This window comes from Planococcus citri, chromosome 2 (genome assembly GCF_950023065.1).
Source record: "Planococcus citri chromosome 2, ihPlaCitr1.1, whole genome shotgun sequence".
NCBI classification, from domain to species: domain Eukaryota; kingdom Metazoa; phylum Arthropoda; class Insecta; order Hemiptera; family Pseudococcidae; genus Planococcus; species Planococcus citri.
The window spans coordinates 73,603,386-73,621,981 of record NC_088678.1 but is presented as its reverse complement, the minus strand read 5'-3'; the positions used below and the strand labels follow the sequence as shown (position 1 = coordinate 73,621,981).

The 18,596-nt window shown below is 35.8% G+C and overlaps 1 protein-coding gene across 1 annotated transcript; it reads right to left on the bottom strand.

The window, feature by feature from the left end:
* Positions 1–15,985: 15,985 nt before the first annotated feature.
* On the bottom strand, positions 15,986–18,596 carry LOC135837698 (uncharacterized). Its single transcript, XM_065353061.1, has 2 exons — positions 18,369–18,596; positions 15,986–18,259 (listed from the first exon to the last, which is right to left on the bottom strand). The coding sequence occupies exon 2, from the start codon at positions 18,210–18,212 to the stop codon at positions 16,242–16,244; it is 1,971 nt and encodes a 656-aa protein (XP_065209133.1). The 5' UTR covers positions 18,213–18,259; positions 18,369–18,596; the 3' UTR covers positions 15,986–16,241.

Here is an 18,596-nt window from a genome sequence, read left to right as displayed (position 1 = left end):
AGCGTTGTTCTTTATCATGATACACTTAACTTCTCTTAGATGAAGTATGTAGTCAAGTCGAATATAAGCTCAATACAGTTTCCTGTTTAAATTAAGAAGAGTGAAGTTGGCAAACTAATCACTCAGTTTATACTAGCACAAGATGCTAGTGCAATTGTAGGGCAATTGCCCATTTTTGGATATTTTTGGGAAATGTACCATAATTAAAAATACCCTATTCTCTTATAAGGAAATTAATGCACTTCTAGCATAATACATATTATACACATGCTAGCATATGCTAGCAAAAAGCTAGCAATATCATGCTAGCACCAATAGCACCATTTTGAACACATCCACTAGCATATCTGCTAGCAAACTGACGCTAGCATAATGCTAGTCCCCCTGCTAGAATTATGCCAATTGTATGCCAGCATATGCTAGAAATATGCTAGCATGACTGTGCTAGCACCAATGGCACCATTTTGAACACCTTTCCTAGCATATCTGCTAGCAAACCATCGCTAGCATAATGCTAGAAAAATGCTGCTAGCGTGGTGCTAGTACCATTTTCCTAGCATTGTGCTGGCAACAGTTTGCTAGCAGATATGCTAGGAAAGGTGTTCAAAATGGTGCAACCAGTGCTAGCATGGTCATGCTAGCACTGTTGCTAGCATTCTGCCACTTGAAATTGTCAATAGGGACGGTTTTTATATCTACATTCAAGCGCACTTGATTGAATAATCATCAACTCGGCAATAGGACATTTGTTCACATTAGGAATCAGGTACAATTTGTTTCGAAGGTTGCTGATCCAGTAGTTCTGTTCCGGACACTCATCAAAATCAATTTCATCCAACTCCTCCATCTCGCTGACAGATGGCCAAATCTGTTTGATATCATCTTCGAAGCAGTACAAACAAGCGATCTGGAATTTCTCAAGTTGAGTGATTCGATCGCACATCAATATCCGTTTGGCTGTACGCTCTTCGTGAATGGAGCCATCCCAGTCACACGCGAAATCGTTGAATCGGCTCAAATTATCCATGCTATCACTACGATTGAATACTTGACGGTAATTATATTCCTGCCATGACGAAATTGAGTTTCTGAATGTGCGGTCGTGTTCCTCCAGTAAATTGTAAATCTCTGATGGCAAATAGGGTATCAAATGTTTCAGCGTAATATACTTCTTCGAGTGTAATTCGTGCGAACGATTACTTTCCAGGTGAGCACTAATTTCTTTACGCCATAAATCCACTGTAACTGCGATAGATGAGATTTCTTGCAGGCTGACAGGGCTGGGATAGATGAGGTCGTACACATCAGACACGGTTTCCATCATGTCGAGTATATTCTTGATAATTTTTGATGATGGGATTCGATTCACTCCTGGAAGAAAATCCAAAAATTGAATTAAATGCTCAGAACGATGTCACAGGTCACAGAGCTTGATCGTATATTTCTACAACGAATACTAAATGATAATAATCTTATGCATACCATCGAATTGATTGCGATATCCAATCCAAATGAATCGACGAAATTGCTTGTTGAATTGTTGTTAGTAAGTATATCTAAGCACCGTCAGACAAAGGCTTGAAATTAATGGAAAATATAAAATTCTTCAGTTATGCAACATGTTCAATAATGAAATTCATATTTCATTTATAAGCACCTGGCTAGGAGTAAACTAAAACTTTTCTCATAATAGAACTGTCGAATAGCATCTCTCTCTCTCTCTTATCATCCCAGCATCCCTTATCAACTCCTAAGAAGCAAACCAACCGGGGAGTAGAACAGCAGAGCCTGTGTACGCATACGCCATCTAGGGTGATGTTATACTTATTACTTATTTTTCGATTTTTTGAAGTTAGCAAAAATAATCAAAAAATTGTTTTAAAATATTTCTAATATTTGGACATCATTAATGCGACATATTTGCCAAGATAAAGAATCTCAAAACACAAAATTTCCTTATCCAAATTCCAAAAATATGCCATTGGCACATTTTCAACCGCTCCGTAGAACTCTAAAAGTGGTCCTGTATTTTGACAGTCATAGGGTCATAGCATAGATTCGACGTAGAATCTCAAATACACACATTTAAATAGCATATTAACTAGATTCGACGACTCGACGTAGAATCTCAAAATCAAATACACACATTTAAAATTAAAAAAAAAAATCAAAGCTATGCAGTGATGGCAAAACTTTTTCATTTCAGTTCAAGTTTTTAGTTTTTAGTTTCAGTTTTGTTCAAGTTTTCAGTTTTTAGTTTCAGTTTTATTTTTTTCAGTTCAAGTTTTCAGTTTTTAGTTTCAGTTTTCCTTTTTTCAGTTCAAGTTTTTAGTTTCAGTTTTCAGTTTTGATTTTTTCAGTTCAAGTTTTTAGTTTCAGTTTTTCATTTCAGTTTCAGTTTTCATCATTTATTAAAGTTCAAAACGAAATGAAAAAAAAATTCTTTTCTTTCATGAATTTTTTCATACTCATACGTCATACATTAATTTGATAGTCGGGGAGCCCACTTGAGGATGAATTGCACCCCCTCGTCGATCCTCCGGGACAACTTTTTTCTTAAAGGGTCCTAAGGAACATTTCTAGCCCTTGTACTCAAAAAAAAACTTGGCCCTACTTACAAAATGGCGTCCCATTTTGATTGACAGGTGAGCCGAAATCGCAGATTTCGTGTTCCAACATAGGACTTGCACAAAGTTTTTTGAACCGTACAAAGGTAGATCGAAAGATCAAGCAAAAATTTATCACCTGTCAAAATTTCAAGTGCTAAAGTACGTTTTTCGATTTTTGGTGAATTTTTGAAAATCAAATTTAGGCCAAAAATGAGGAAAAAAATCAAAATTTTACCAAATAGACCAAGAAAGCTGAAATTTGGGACACACCCTATTTTCGACATGACAAATCGATTGGAAACTGTTTCAAACCGGTTCGAGCAGTTCTGGAGCCTCCAGCAGATTTTTGAAACTCGAAATTCCCACAAAATTTCACCAACATGTAGTTGGAAAGCTGAAATTTATTCTGTAAACTAATTTCAATGCGCTACGAAGTACAGCAAGTGAATTTCAAGTCGTTTTGGAGCCTCCGGCGACTTTTTGATTATTCCTGGAGCCTCCATCAGATTTTTGAAAATTTAAATTTTTACGAAATTTCATCAAATGGCGATGGAAAGCTTAAATTTACTCTACAGTCCAATTTTAACATCCTCTGAAGACGACTTCAAGTGGGTCGAAATCATTTTGGAGCCTCCCAACGACTTTTTGAAAATTAGTTACTGGGGCCTCCAGTAGATTTTTGAAACTTGAAATTCCCGAAACATTTTACCAAATGGAGTTGGCAAGCTGAAATTTACTTCGCAAACTAATTTCAATACGATATGAAGTCGACTACATGGTGGTTTCAAATGATTTTAAATGATTTTGAAGCTTCCAACTACTTTTTGGAAATTTCAATTTTCCAAAAAACACCAAATGACCTCTCAAAAAGTCGCTGGAGGCTCCAAAACGTCTTGAAATCCACCAGCAGACGACTTCGTAGCGTATTGAAATTAGTTTGCAGAATGAATTTTGACTTTCCATCTCCGTTTGATGAAATTTTTAGGAAATTTATAAAGTTTGAAAAATCTGATGAAGGCTCCAGTAATTTTCAAAAAATCGCCGGAGGCTCCAAAACGACTTAAAATCCCCCTGCAGTTGACTTCGTAGCGTATTGAAATTAGTTTGCAGAGTAAATTTCGGCTATCCAACTCCATTTGATGAAATTTTGTGGGAATTTCGAGTTTCAAAAATCTGCTGGAGGCTCCAGAACTGCTCGAAACGGTTTGAAACAGTTTCCAATCGATTTGGCATGTCGAAAATAGGGTGTATCCCAAATTTCATTCTTGGTTTATTTGGCGACATTTTGATTTTTCCTCTCATTTTTGGCCTAAATTTGATTTTCAAAAATTCGCCAAAAATCGAAAAACGTACTTTAACACTAATTGAAATGTTGACAGGTAATAAATTTTTGCTTGATCTTTCGATCTACCTTTATACAGTTTGAAAAATTTTGTGCAAGCCCTATGTTGGAACGCAAAATCTGCGATTTCGACTGACCTGTCAATCAAAATGGCCACCATTTTGTAAGTATAGGGCCACTTTTTTTTTTGAGTACAAGGGCTAGACATGTTCCTTAGAACTCCCCCTTTGAGAAAAAAGTTGCCCCGGAGAATTGACCGGGGGGGGGATGCAATTTATCCTTAAGTGGGCTCCCCGACTATAATCTAATTTGCTACTTGGCAACAGAAACTTCATATTTCAAATTCAAACATTTCAAACTCAAAAATTAAGTATGAATAAATAAAATCCTGGCCTGGGGGCTGAAAAAAAGACAAGTTAATGGTATGCTACTTGGAAGGAGGATTGCATCGTCCTTTTGCCGACAATAAATTGTTATTTTGCCACAATAATCAAAATTTTATAATTAACCTGCTGAGCAGTGAGCACTGTAGTATCAAAAAACTTTGAAAATCCAGTAGTTCAGTTCATCAGTTCTGTTCAGAAAAAGTGAAAAATTTGTATTTTTTGTATACTTAACAAGTAGCATCTAGAATGGCCCCAGCAAAGCAAGGCCAAAAGTTTTCAGTTTTGGAAAATTTGTGATTTAAAAAGTAGAACAATATCAATTTTAATGAAAAAATTAGGTTTTTCTGATCTCAACATTTTTCAAATTCAATAGGTTTTTTGAAATTGTAACCCTGACCCTGAGAAGAGAATCAAATTGACAATGACAATTAACATTTGACCCAGGCTGGCAACTCGACGAGGGCAAAAGATTGGATAATTTGTTGTTCAAAAATTAGAACAATATCAATTTTATTGGGAGAATTCGCCATTCGGTTTTTCTGAATTCAACTTTTTCTAAATTTCATCAATGGTTTTTTCAAACTCTGACTTCTGACTCTTAGCGGAAAGAAGGGGTCTAATTCAAATTGGCCCGAGCGAAGCGAGGGCAAAAGCTTTTGAAAAAAATGAAAATTTTGAAAATAGATTGATGATTTTGTCGACAAAATTCAGTGAATGGCAAAACTTTTACATTTCAGTTCAAGTTTTTAGTTTTTAGTTTCAGTTTTATTTTTTTCAGTTCAAGTTTTTAGTTTTCAGTTTCAGTTTTATTTTTTTCAGTTCAAGTTTTCAGTTTTCAGTTTAAGTTTTTCTCATTTCAGTTCTAGTTTCAGTTTCAGTTTCAGTTTCTCCATTTCAGTTCAAGTTTTCAACCAGTTTCAGTTTCAGTTTCAGTTTCAGTTTCAGTTTTCCATCACTGAAGCTATGGTTTTATGATATGTATCCACAACTATGAACTTTTCGTAATAAAATCCGCAAAATAGCCCCAAAATTTTGCTACAAATACCTATAAAGAGAATTAAGTATCAGCTGAATAAGAATTTCAGCTAATTTTATCAATCTTCTCCTCCAAGGGCCAGTGATGGCAAAACTTTTTCATTTCAGTTCAAGTTTTTAGTTTTTAGTTTCAGTTTTATTTTTTTCAGTTCAAGTTTTCAGTTTTAACCCTTAAAGACCCAGGCTAATCCTGAGATGTTGGGTGAAAATGCTTTCAATTTCCTGAATTAGATCATCACAAGCATCACTTTAACCCACAGTTTGCCCCCCAGCCCCTTAAAGCCGTCTCGTAAAAGCCGTACCAATTTATTTAATTTTTAGAGCGGGCAAATAGCGGTTTTAAAAAGGAAAAAATTGGCACATCAATTTTTTCTTCAGAAATGTGTTCGGATGGACCCTCTGAACCACCAAAAAAAAGCCGACTCTCCTACCCCTGGAGGAAAATTTTTTAGGGGGCTGAAACCGGTTCCGATTCACGTTTTTTGCGTTTTACTCCGTAAATATTAGGTTTTTGAGAAAAACTACCATGACGAAAAATGTTCCCCTTCAAATTCTCGACAATTTGATGCTACGCTCGATACCCATTGCTCAAGGGGGGTGTCCAAAAAAAGGGGTGGAAAGAGTAGGTGTTTCAAAAAAAGTCAGTCCAATAAATTGATCAAAATTACCACTTAAAATCATTCGTTTTCGCTCAATTTTTTTTTACAAAGCCTACTCACCCAACTACTAATCAAACTACCTTTGGTTTGTCTTCAACCCTCCTCGGGGGTTCGTGAGGGTTGCTTGATTTTTCAAGTAACACACTACTGAATCATATATTTTAAAAACAAATCTGGAAGTGCGATATATCGAATAGTATGTTTTCGAGGTCGCTGAATACGAATATGAACTTATTTTTTTGCATACAACCCCTCAAAGCCCCTCTGTGCCCCAAAATGGGGGTCAAAATTTTGAAAAATCGTGAAAAGTCGAGTGATATATCGAATGGTACGTTTTCGAGGCTGCCGAGTGCGAATATGAACTTATTTTTTGGATCCCACCCCCTAATGTCCCTCTGTGCCCCAAATGGGGGTGAAAATTTTGAAAAATAGTGAAAAGTCGAGTGATATATCGAATTGTATGTTTTCAAAGTCGCTGAGCGCGAATAGCCTTATTTTTTGGGCCCAACCCCGAACAGCTCCCAACTACCCCAAAAAAACAACCAAATTTTGAAAAAATGTGAAAAGTTGAGTGACATATTGAATGGTATGTTTTCGTGGTCGCTGAGTACGAATATGAACTTATTTTTTGCATACAGCCCCTCAAAGTCCCTCTGTGCCCCAAAATGAGGGTCAACATTTTGAAAAATCGTGTAAAGTCGAGGTATATATCGATTTGTCTGTTTTCGAGACACTGAACTGGAGTATGCACTTTTTTCCTGCTCTACTTACGATTCCTCAAAGTCCCCTTACACCCCCTAAATAGGATAAAATTTCGAAAACTCACCAAAAAACGTGTAATACGTCGAATAGTATGTTTTCAAGATCGCTGAATACGACTATAGACTCATTTTTATTATTTCACTCATTTTACTATTCAAACGTCCTACTAACGCTCCAAAATTATCCACAATGTCTTTAGTAGGTAAGATGTCAATCTTCTTGTCTATCTCAGTGTTTTCATTTCGATTGTTTTTCTTTAAAGTTTTCGATTTCATCTATTATTGGCTACCAATCGAAAACAATAATTTTTTTTATGGAAGAAAACATCGAAAATTTGTAGTTCGTAGTTCGTGTTTTTTAAAAAAACATACCATTCGATATATCAGTCGACTTTTCACGATTTTTCGAAATGTATACCCTCATTTTGGGGCACAGAGGGACTTTGAGGGGCTGTATGCAAAAAATAAGTTCATATTCGTACTCAGCGACCACGAAAACATACCATTCAATATGTCACTCAACTTTTCACATTTTTTCAAAATTTGGTTGTTTTTTTGGGGTAGTTGGGAGCTGTTCGGGGTTGGGCCCAAAAAATAAGGCTATTCGCGCTCAGCGACTTTGAAAACATACAATTCGATATATCACTCGACTTTTCACTATTTTTCAAAATTTTCACCCCCATTTGGGGCACAGAGGGACATTAGGGGGTGGGATCCAAAAAATAAGTTCATATTCGCACTCGGCAGCCTCGAAAACGTACCATTCGATATATCACTCGACTTTTCACGATTTTTCAAAATTTTGACCCCCATTTTGGGGCACAGAGGGGCTTTGAGGGGTTGTATGCAAAAAAATAAGTTCATATTCGTATTCAGCGACCTCGAAAACATACTATTCGATATATCGCACTTCCAGATTTGTTTTTAAAATATATGATTCAGTAGTGTGTTACTTGAAAAATCAAGCAACCCTCACGAACCCCCGAGGAGGGTTGAAGACAAACCAAAGGTAGTTTGATTAGTAGTTGGGTGAGTAGGCTTTGTAAAAAAAAATTGAGCGAAAACGAATGATTTTAAGTGGTAATTTTGATCAATTTATTGGACTGACTTTTTTTGAAACACCTACTCTTTCCACCCCTTTTTTTGGACACCCCCCTTGAGCAATGGGTATCGAGCGTAGCATCAAATTGTCGAGAATTTGAAGGGGAACATTTTTCGTCATGGTAGTTTTTCTCAAAAACCTAATATTTACGGAGTAAAACGCAAAAAACGTGAATCGGAACCGGTTTCAGCCCCCTAAAAAATTTTCCTCCAGGGGTAGGAGAGTCGGCTTTTTTTTGGTGGTTCAGAGGGTCCATCCAAACACATTCCTGAAGAAAAAATTGATGTGCCAATTTTTTCCTTTTTGCCGCTGCTTTTTTACGTTATTTTCCCGCTCTATTTCCTTGAAAACCGAGAAAGCAAAAACCCCAATGAGGTCAATCATGGAACTGAATGATATAGTATCATTAGGTGTACTGAATGAGTGAAAGCATATCCCCAAAGAACACCCCACCCCTTTTTGGGGGGCAAATTTTCAAAAAAGTTGGGATAAAAAAATTGGACCCATGCTCCATTTTTGGATAAACATATTGATGGTAGACCCTTCACAAAATGAAATCATGAAAGGTGTGAAAATGGTGGACCAGAGCGATTTTTTGAAAATTTGATTCGCTTGTCTCGATAAAAACCTGAAAAAACAGAGCATGAATACGCAAAGTACATAACATGGGAAATATTATCAAGTAGGCTTGAAATGACAGAAACAAGAATTGAAAGGAACACAGATGCTTTTAACAGCACATAAGTTCAGATAATCTACAATCCACCCATCAAATCTGTTTATCACTCCGTGGATATTCTTTCTCGATATTTGTCACCAAATAGTTACATCCTACAAAGGTTAGCAGTACGATTGTTTTTCTGCAGAAATATCGAAATAGGTTTATCTACCACTTTGAAAAGCTTTACACAGTCAAATTGCAGCACTCCCTGGCATTTCATAATGTTCAAGCATTCATGAAGAAGTCACTATCCCTCCTCGATCATAGATAATGTAGTTCTACATCATAAAAATTGCACGAGCAGAAGTCGTCGTTTATAATCATGAGATTGTGTCTAGCTTATGACTACAGGATTCAGGGGATTTGAGATTCAGTAAAAAGCTTTCAACTGTTGTTCAACCACAACTCTGAACTTTTGAATGTTTTGAGAAATTCCTGCTGAAGTTGATATTCTTTCTCGATATTTGTCAACAAATAGTTACATCCCGCAAAAGGTTAGTGGTACAATTGTTTTTCTGCAGAAGTATCGAAATAGGCTTATCTACTACTTTGAAAAGCTTTACACTGTCAAATTGCAGCTGTTTCTGGCATTTCATAATGTTGAAGCATTCATGAAGAAGTCACTATCCCTCCCCGATCATTGATAGTGAAGTTGTACATCTTGAAAATTGCTTGAGCAGAATTCGTTGTTTCCAATCATGATATTTCATGATGTTGAACTACACTATCAATGATCGAGGAGGGATAGTGACCTCTTCATGAATGCTTCAACATTATGAAATTCCAGAGACAGCTGCAATTTGACAGTGTAAAGTTTTTCAATGTGGTAGATAAGCCTATTTCGATACTTCTGCAGAAAAACAATTGTACCACTAACCTTTTGCGGGATGTAACTATTTGTTGACAAATATCGAGAAAGAATATCAACTTCAGCAGGAATTTCTCAAAACATTCAAAAGTTCAGAGTTGTGGTTGAACAACAGTTGAAAGCTTTTTACTGAATCTCAAATCCCCTGAATCCTGTAGTCATAAGCTAGACACAATCTCATGATTATAAACGACGACTTCTGCTCGTGCAATTTTTATGATGTAGAACTACATTATCTATGATCGAGGAGGGATAGTGACTTCTTCATGAATGCTTGAACATTATGAAATGCCAGGGAGTGCTGCAATTTGACTGTGTAAAGCTTTTCAAAGTGGTAGATAAACCTATTTCGATATTTCTGCAGAAAAACAATCGTACTGCTAACCTTTGTAGGATGTAACTATTTGGTGACAAATATCGAGAAAGAATATCCACGGAGTGATAAACAGATTTGATGGGTGGATTGTAGATTATCTGAACTTATGTGCTGTTAAAAGCATCTGTGTTCCTTTCAATTCTTGTTTCTGTCATTTCAAGCCTACTTGATAATATTTCCCATGTTATGTACTTTGCGTATTCATGCTCTGTTTTTTCAGGTTTTTATCGAGACAAGCGAATCAAATTTTCAAAAAATCGCTCTGGTCCACCATTTTCACACCTTTCATGATTTCATTTTGTGAAGGGTCTACCATCAATATGTTTATCCAAAAATGGAGCATGGGTCCAATTTTTTTATCCCAACTTTTTTGAAAATTTGCCCCCCAAAAAGGGGTGGGGTGTTCTTTGGGGATATGCTTTCACTCATTCAGTACACCTAATGATACTATATCATTCAGTTCCATGATTGACCTCATTGGGGTTTTTGCTTTCTCGGTTTTCAAGGAAAATTAAATAAATTGGTACGGCTTTTACGAGACGGCTTTAAGGGGCTGGGGGGCAAACTGTGGGTTAAAGTGATGCTTGTGATGATCTAATTCAGGAAATTGAAAGCATTTTCACCCAACATCTCAGGATTAGCCTGGGTCTTTAAGGGTTAAGTTTCAGTTTTACTTTTTTCAGTTCAAGTTTTTAGTTTCAGTTTTCAGTTTTGCTTTTTTCAGTTCAAGTTTTCATTTCAGTTTTCTATTTCAATTTCAGTTTTCAAAATTTTTCTTAAAGTTCAAAAATAAATGAAAAAAAAATTTATTTTCTTTCATGAATTTTTTCATACGTTAATCTAATTTGCTACTTGGCAACAAAAACTTCAAATTTCAAATTCAAACATTTCAAACTCAAAAATTATGAATATATATGCAGGGCTGTGCAGAGAAAATCCGGGCCTGAGGGGGGCGAAGAAAAGACAAGTTATATGCTATACTTGGGAGGAAGATCGCATCGTCCTTTTGCCGACAAAAAATTGTTATTTTGCCACAATAATCAAAATTTTAATTAACATGCTGAGCAGTGAGCACTGTATAGTATCAAAAAACTTTGAAAATCCAGTAGTTCTGTTCTGTTCAGAAAAAGTGAAAAATTTGCATTTTTTTTTGTACACCTACTTACATACAAGTGAGTCATTCCATGTAAACTCAACCAAAAAAAGGCGATTTTGAAAGTCATGTCTTTCGATTTCGCTCATTTTTTTTTACAATATCTACCCACCCAGTAAGTAAGAAAGCCGCAATCAGTTTGGCCCCAGCCCCCTTGGGGGGCGGATGGGGGGAGGGCTTCCATTATTTTCACATTGTCTCGAGGTACTCAACTACAGCAGCCCATTCCTCCAAAACTATGATACTTTGATCAAAACTGATTTCACTGTTCGAAAGGGCATTGAATTTTGAACTTTTTAAGTATTTGGAAATTTTCAAAAGTTGAAAGTTGAACTTTCAATTTGAAAGTTCAAATTTCAAAATGGTGCTGTAAGTGGGAGCTACCATTTAAAATTTTGAAAAAATTTCCATAGATGTACATTTTGATACTTTTTCGAAATATTCAAGTTTCGAGATGGCACTCGTTAACGGAGGGGGAGCACCCCCACCCCCAATTTTGGGTGAAACGTTCGAAAGAAAATCTGGGGCATGTGATACATCGCATTGTATGTTTTTGGCGACCCTGAACACGAATATGACGTTAGATTTTTGATAGGACCCCATCCACGGCCCCCGCACCTCCCCAAAGGGGGTAAAAGTTCAAAAAAGTGTTTTGTTCATGCGACACATGGAATAATATGTTTTTGGTGACGCTGAACACGAATATGACGTCAGATTCTTGATTGGGCCTCATCCAAGGCCCCCAACAATTTTTTTGGACTTTTACCTATTGGGGGAGGTTCTGGGGGCCATAGGTGAGGTCGATTAAAAAAACTATGGCTATATTCGTGTTCAGCGATATCGAAAACATACTATTTCATGTGTCACACGAATGTTACCATTTTTTTTGGGGTTACCCGCTTTGGGGAGGTGCAGGGGGCCGTGGACGGGTCAAATCAAAAATATGACGTCATATTCGTGTTCAGCGTAACCAAAAACATATTATTCCACGTGTCACACGAACAAAACGCATTTTTGAACTTTCACCCCCTTTGAGGAGGTGCTGGGGGCCGTGGATGGGGTTCTATCAAAAATCTAACGTCATATTCGTGTTCAGCGTCGCCGAAAACATACAATTCGATATATCACATGCCCCAGATTTTCTTTCGATTTTCGAACGTTTCACCCAAAATTGGGGGTGGGGATGCTCCCCCACCGTCAACGAGTGCCATCTCGAAACCTAAATATTTCGAAAAAGTATCAAAATGTACATCTATGGAAATTTTTTCAAAATTTTAAATGGTAGCTCCCACTTACAGCGCCATTTTGAAATTTGAACTTTCAAATTGAAAGTTCAACTTTCAACTTTTGAAAATTTCAACATACTTGAAAAGTTCTAAATTCAATGCTTTTTCGAACTGTGAAATCAGTTTTGATCAAAGTATTGAAAATAATAGAAGCCCCTCCATCCGCCCCCTGAGGGGGCTGGGACCAAACTGATTGCGGCTTTCTTACTTACTGGATGGGTAGATATTGTAAAAAAAATTTGAGCGAAATCGAAGGACATGACCCAAAAACGTTGGTTGAGTTGACATGGAATGACCCAAGTAGCATCTTGAATGGCCCCAGCGAAGCGAGAGCAAAAGTTTTCAGCTTTGGAAAATTTGTGATTTAAAAAATAGAACGACATCAATCGATTTTAATGGGAAAAAATTGGTTTTTCTTTTTGGTTTTTCTGATCTCAACATTTTTCAAATTCAATAACCTTAGGTTTCTTGAAATTGTAACTCTGACTTCTGAGAAGAGTATCAAATTGACCCATGCAAAGCGAGGGCAAAAGATTGGATAATTTGTAGTTCAAAAAGTAGAACAATATCAATTTTAATGAGAGAATTCGCCATTCTGTTTTTCTGATTTCAACTTTTTCTAAATTTCATTTTCATCAATGTTTTTTTTGGAAAGAAAAGACTGATTCAAATTGGCCCGAGCGAAGCGAGGGCAAAAATTTTTGAAAAAAATAAGAATTTTGAGAATAGATCGATGATTTTGTCGACAAAATTCAGTGAATGGCAAAACTTTTACATTTCAGTTCAAGTTTTTAGTTTTCAGTTTCAGTTTCATTTTTTTCAGTTCAAGTTTTCAGTTTTTAGTTTCAGTTTCATTTTTTTCAGTTCAAGTTTTCAGTTTTCAGTTTCAGTTTTTCTCATTTCAGTTCTAGTTTCAGTTTTAGTTTCAGTTTCTCCATTTCAGTTCAAGTTTTTAACCAGTTTCAGTTTTAGTTTCAGTTTCAGTTTTCCATCACTGCCAAGGGCATTGACCCATAAAAATCTTTGATTTTTTTTTCTTATTCTTTTGCATCAAACTTGATTATTTTCCGATTTGGAAAAATGCACACACCCGTTCCCTTCTTCTCCATCTGAATTTCGAATCAATCACAATTGTAATATAAAAATTAGGTAACGAAATAAGATAAAATCAGGAATACAAAGCAAATACTTCGAATTTTCATTCGGTACCTACTTCTTACCCGCGGTATTTGCACGTATGGTACACGTATTATTCTAACGAAGAAAATTTGGACTCACCTGAAACAAAAAAAAAAAAAATACAATGTAACATCAGTAAAGTTAATTAAAAATTGATAAGTATCATTAAATCAATCAATCCAAGTCGAGACTACAAATTCAACAAAAAAAAAAAAAAAAAAAAAAAAACACGCATACGTTAATAAAAACCAAAGGTAATAGGTACCTATTGATCTCTCAAGAGAGAAATGCAGGTATAAATCATTAAAAAAATATCCATCATGTAAAAATGTGCCCCCTCGCCCCTTTCAATAGGCCTCAGCACTTGAAATGCCAAGGGCTATTCTCACATTTGATATTTTTAAAAATATTTTTAAATCAAGCTAGATGCCAATATTCATTCCTAAAAGGAGAAGAGAAAAATGAAAAAAATTACATTCTCTCTTGGTGGAAAATTTATTCTTCGAGAGAAAAATTGATAGAAAATTGATAAAATAAGTCGAATAGCGCAATATCGAGCTTTTAAGGAGAGAAATCGTATGGTAGGTATTTTTTTGAGAATTTTTGGAATTTTTTAAATCGAGAACACGAAAAAAACCACTTCTGGATTTTTTATTGATAGGTAGTTACGTTTATCAGCATAAAAAGTTGTACCTACTCGGGGTAATTTTTTCAGAATTTTTTTTGAGCATGGACGCGATGGAAAAATACCATTTTTCAACTTTTTCAGATAATTTTTGGTAAAAAACAGGGATATCGTAATGTCTAATCGAGAATGACTTTACAAATGCAAATGGTGCAAATTTGAAAATCTCAGTTAGTGGGGCCATAGAAGCGGTTTTTTTTCCTGTAAACGTGATGAAAATCAGTATGGCCTCTTTTTTGAGCACTAAAAAATTGCATATAACCCTACTGAAATTTAATATTTAAATATTCAGCGGATTTTTAAAAAATTGAACTGGGCCAATTTTTTATTTAACCCTTTCGGCTACGAGACAAACTGACGGATAAAATTCGAAGTGCTTTAAACTGAGTAAGGCCGGTTGCTGCCTAAAACTCAAAATTTGCTGGAAATCGCACATTCAGAAAGTATTCATGTCACAAATGGCAATAAACCTTAAATTATCTATTATTCCATTTATGACACCGAATAGCATTATAAATCAAAATCAAGCTTTCTGAGGCATCTGATATTTCAAGATGAAAGTATTGGTAACAAGCATTTTTGAAAATAGAAAAAAATATGAACTAGGTAAAATAAAATAAGTTTGAGTAAAAAAAGGAAATTATTGAAGAAAAACAAGGCATGCGACTTCAGATAGTTATTCAAACTGCAGATGTTTGAAGGTGTTTGCTTGTGGGAGGATTAAAATTGATGGAAAAATCTTTGTGTTATAGAGAGCATTTTTTGAAATTTTGAAAACCCATGTCACAATTCAACACAAATTTTCAATGAAATTGTGAAAAATATGTATCATTTTCATCTTCTGACACATACATCTCTCTTGAGATACTTAATTTGCTTGGGTGAGTAAGTTGCCTCAGAAGATGACTGGATAAACTTTTGCAAGCATTTGAATTTTATGATGGATACTGTGTGTCATAAAGACTGCACTCAATAAATTCATTATCTGTAAGATGACTTCTAAAAAGTGATTCCAGTAATTCCACAACATGATGTACGTATTTTATTTTTATTATCTCCTTATGACAAACAGATTGAGGGCTGTATTATGACACAGTATCTATCAAAAAATTCAAATGCTCGCAAAAGTTCACCTAGTCATCTTCTGAGGTAACTTACTCACCCAAGCAAATCACCTCAAGAGAGATGTATGTGTCAGAAAATGAAAATTATGTCATACTTTTCAGGTTGAATTGTGACACGAGTTTTCAAAATTTCAAAAAATGCTCTCTAGGTATAACACAAAGATTTTTCCATCAATTTTAATCCTCCCTCAAGCAATCACCTTCAAACATTTGCAGTTTGAATAACCATCTGAAGTCGCATGCCTTGTTTTTCTTCAAAAATTTCTTTTTTTACACAAACTTATTTTATTTTAGCTCATCTTTTTTTCTATGTTCAAAAATGCTTGTTATCAATATTTTCATCTTGAAATATCAGATGCCTCAGAACGTCAGAAGGCTTGATTTTGATTTATAATGCTATTCGGTGTCATAAATCGAAAAATAGTCAATTCAAGGTTTATTGCCATTTGTGACATGAATACTTTCTGAATGTGCGATTTCCAGCAAATTTTGAGTTCTAGGCAGCAACCGACCTCACTCAGTTTAAAGCACTTCAAATTTTATCCGTCAGTTTGTCTCATAGCCGAAAGGGTTAAAAAACTCAAAATTTTATTTAATTAACACGAAGGACTGAAATTGGGTTTGTACTCTATTTTCATCCTCCACAGTCGTTGTATTTTTCTTGGAACACGTTAATGTTAAATGAATGAACATGATAAGTTCGCCGGAAACATTTATTATTGAATACTTTCATTACGAGCATTAAAATTAAACAAACGGATACCTATGCCTATTACATACGTTTACAATCTAACAATTAATAGGTACCTATAACCACAATAATTAGATTGAGCGAATAAAAACAAAACACAAAACGAAGTAACTAAACTACATACATCAATTTCACAAGCTGAGAATTTGGTATAGAAAACAACAGCAACTTTTGATTTCAAACAATAATAATTATCAAACCTAGCTACACGATTCTTCTACGTTTTGTACTTGTAGTAACGAAGGACTTCACTTTATCATGAAACAGCTCTGCACACTTGTCTACTTCTTCTTCATCGTTGTTCAAATACCACATTAAAAAACAATGCACCTTCCAAGGAAATTGCGGTTTACGATGACCACCGCAAAATTGTGTTATTTTTATCTCCTCACCTTGCATCATGGTACGGACAATATCTTCAACTGGTATCGACTGTTTGAATCCGATAACTTCATCTTCACTACCCAACAACCAAATAAGAAATACCTGCATATCGGCACCATCAATGCTTGAAATACGACCAGCAATGAGTTGCTTTTTGAAGTACTGAAAAAAACGTTTTTTCAGAGACACTACGATTTGTTCATCTGAAAAGAAAGAGTCGACAAACTCTATCAGATGCAGGAATAACCATCCTTGGCGAATACATTCTAGTAAACAGTGTTGGGTTACAGGTGATGATCTTAGTTGCTTTTTAAATTCAACGCCGAGATCAGCAGTATCTTGAAAAGCATCGTCGATGAACTCATTCAGCGATTTATTGTTTCTGATTACGTCAACCGTCAGCACAGATTTTTTTCCTATATAATTCGACCTCAGTAATCGCCGTTTATACTCCTTTCTTTGTCGCTCATTGAGACAGCAAATAGACAAAACGTCGTTTACTGGTTCAAATGCTTCGTACAAACTGCATTTCAGCAACAAGGCGCAATCTTTCGCGATATTTTTATACACCGACATAACGTTCTTTTTGAATAATGTAATTTCATTTTCATTTCGAAAAGACAATTTCATCATAACCACTAAATCTTCGGGATGCGCGCTGAAGATCAAATTTCGCCAATTTTTACGCCAAAATGCGTTTCTCTCTTCGAAAGTAGCATCTTGCAATACTATGATCAGTAACTTCATTCTTCTATTGTCCCATAGACTCGTATTTCTAATGCGAGATATTAGATCATTATATAATACATCATCCAACACCGATCGTTTAAAATGCTGCGGAGCACTGTTCCATATCTCGCTGAACAAATTCGACACTCTTTTGGAATTGAAATGTGAGTGGATATACTTTTCTTCTAGCAGTCCGTTGATAAAATGCAAAAAATTTCTCAAATCGATCCTGCTACGAATGTACATCCACGTTGGAAGAACATGAAGTAGTGTCGATTCATCAGCCATCAGAGATTGTATCAAATGACAACCATCTTTGGCCACGAAAATGTCCAGTTGATGTTCGTTTAGTATTGGTAAGATAAATCTAGCGAATTGTTCCCGCCAATAGTGATTTGAGTAGACCTGTGATGGTGGCTGGCTATCAGATGGTAAACGATTCCAAAAATACACGAGGAACGAACGGTTTCTCCATTTACATTCAAGCGCACTTGATCGAATAAGCATCTCCTCGGCAATAGGATACCTGTTGACAATAGGAATCCAGTGTAATTTGTTTTGAAGGTAGCAGATCCAGTAATACTGTTCCGGACAATAAAAAAAATTAATTTCATCCAACTTCATCATCTCGCTGACAGATGGCCAAATCTGTTTGATATCATCTTCGAAGCAGTACACACAAGCGATCTTGAATTTCTCAACTTGAGTGAATCGATCGCACATCATCATCCGTTTGGCTGTACGCTCTTCGTGAATGGTGCCATCCCAGTCCCAAGCGAAATCGTTGAATCGGTTCAAAATCACCAACCAACTACAATCGAATACACGACAGAAGGAGTGGTAATTCCGCCATGACCAAATTGAGTCTCTCAATGTGCGGACGTATTCCTTTAGTGAATTGTAAATCGCCGATGGCAAATAAGGAATCAAATTTTCCAGCTTAATATTCTTCTTCAAACCTTTACGCCATAAATCCGCCGCAACTACGATAGATGAGATTTCTTGCAGGCTGACTGGACTGGGATATGTGAGATCGTACACATCAGACACGGTTTCCATCATGTTGGGTATATTCTTGATAATTTTTGATGATCGATACCGATTCACTCCTGGAAGAAAATCCAATAATTGAATTAAATTCTCAAAACGATGTCACAGAACGCGTGATCGTGTATTTTTACAACGAATACTAAATGATTATAATCTAATCTTACATACCATTGAGTTGATTGGTATCCAAAATGTTTCGACGAAATCACTTGTTGAATTATTGTTGTTCATAAAAACACCGATAGACAAAGGCTTGAAATTAATGGAAAATATAAAATTCTTCAGATATGTAACTGCTCAATTCTATTCGCATGAAGCTGTCAAAAAGCATTTCTTATCATCGCATCGCGTATCAACTCCTGATCAATACATAACAAACTGGAGTAGGGCACCTGC

Coding starts and splice junctions, on each gene's coding strand:
- LOC135837698 (XM_065353061.1), bottom strand. CDS start 18,212: ATGATGGAAACCGTGTCTGATGTGTACGATCTCACATATCCCAGTCCA.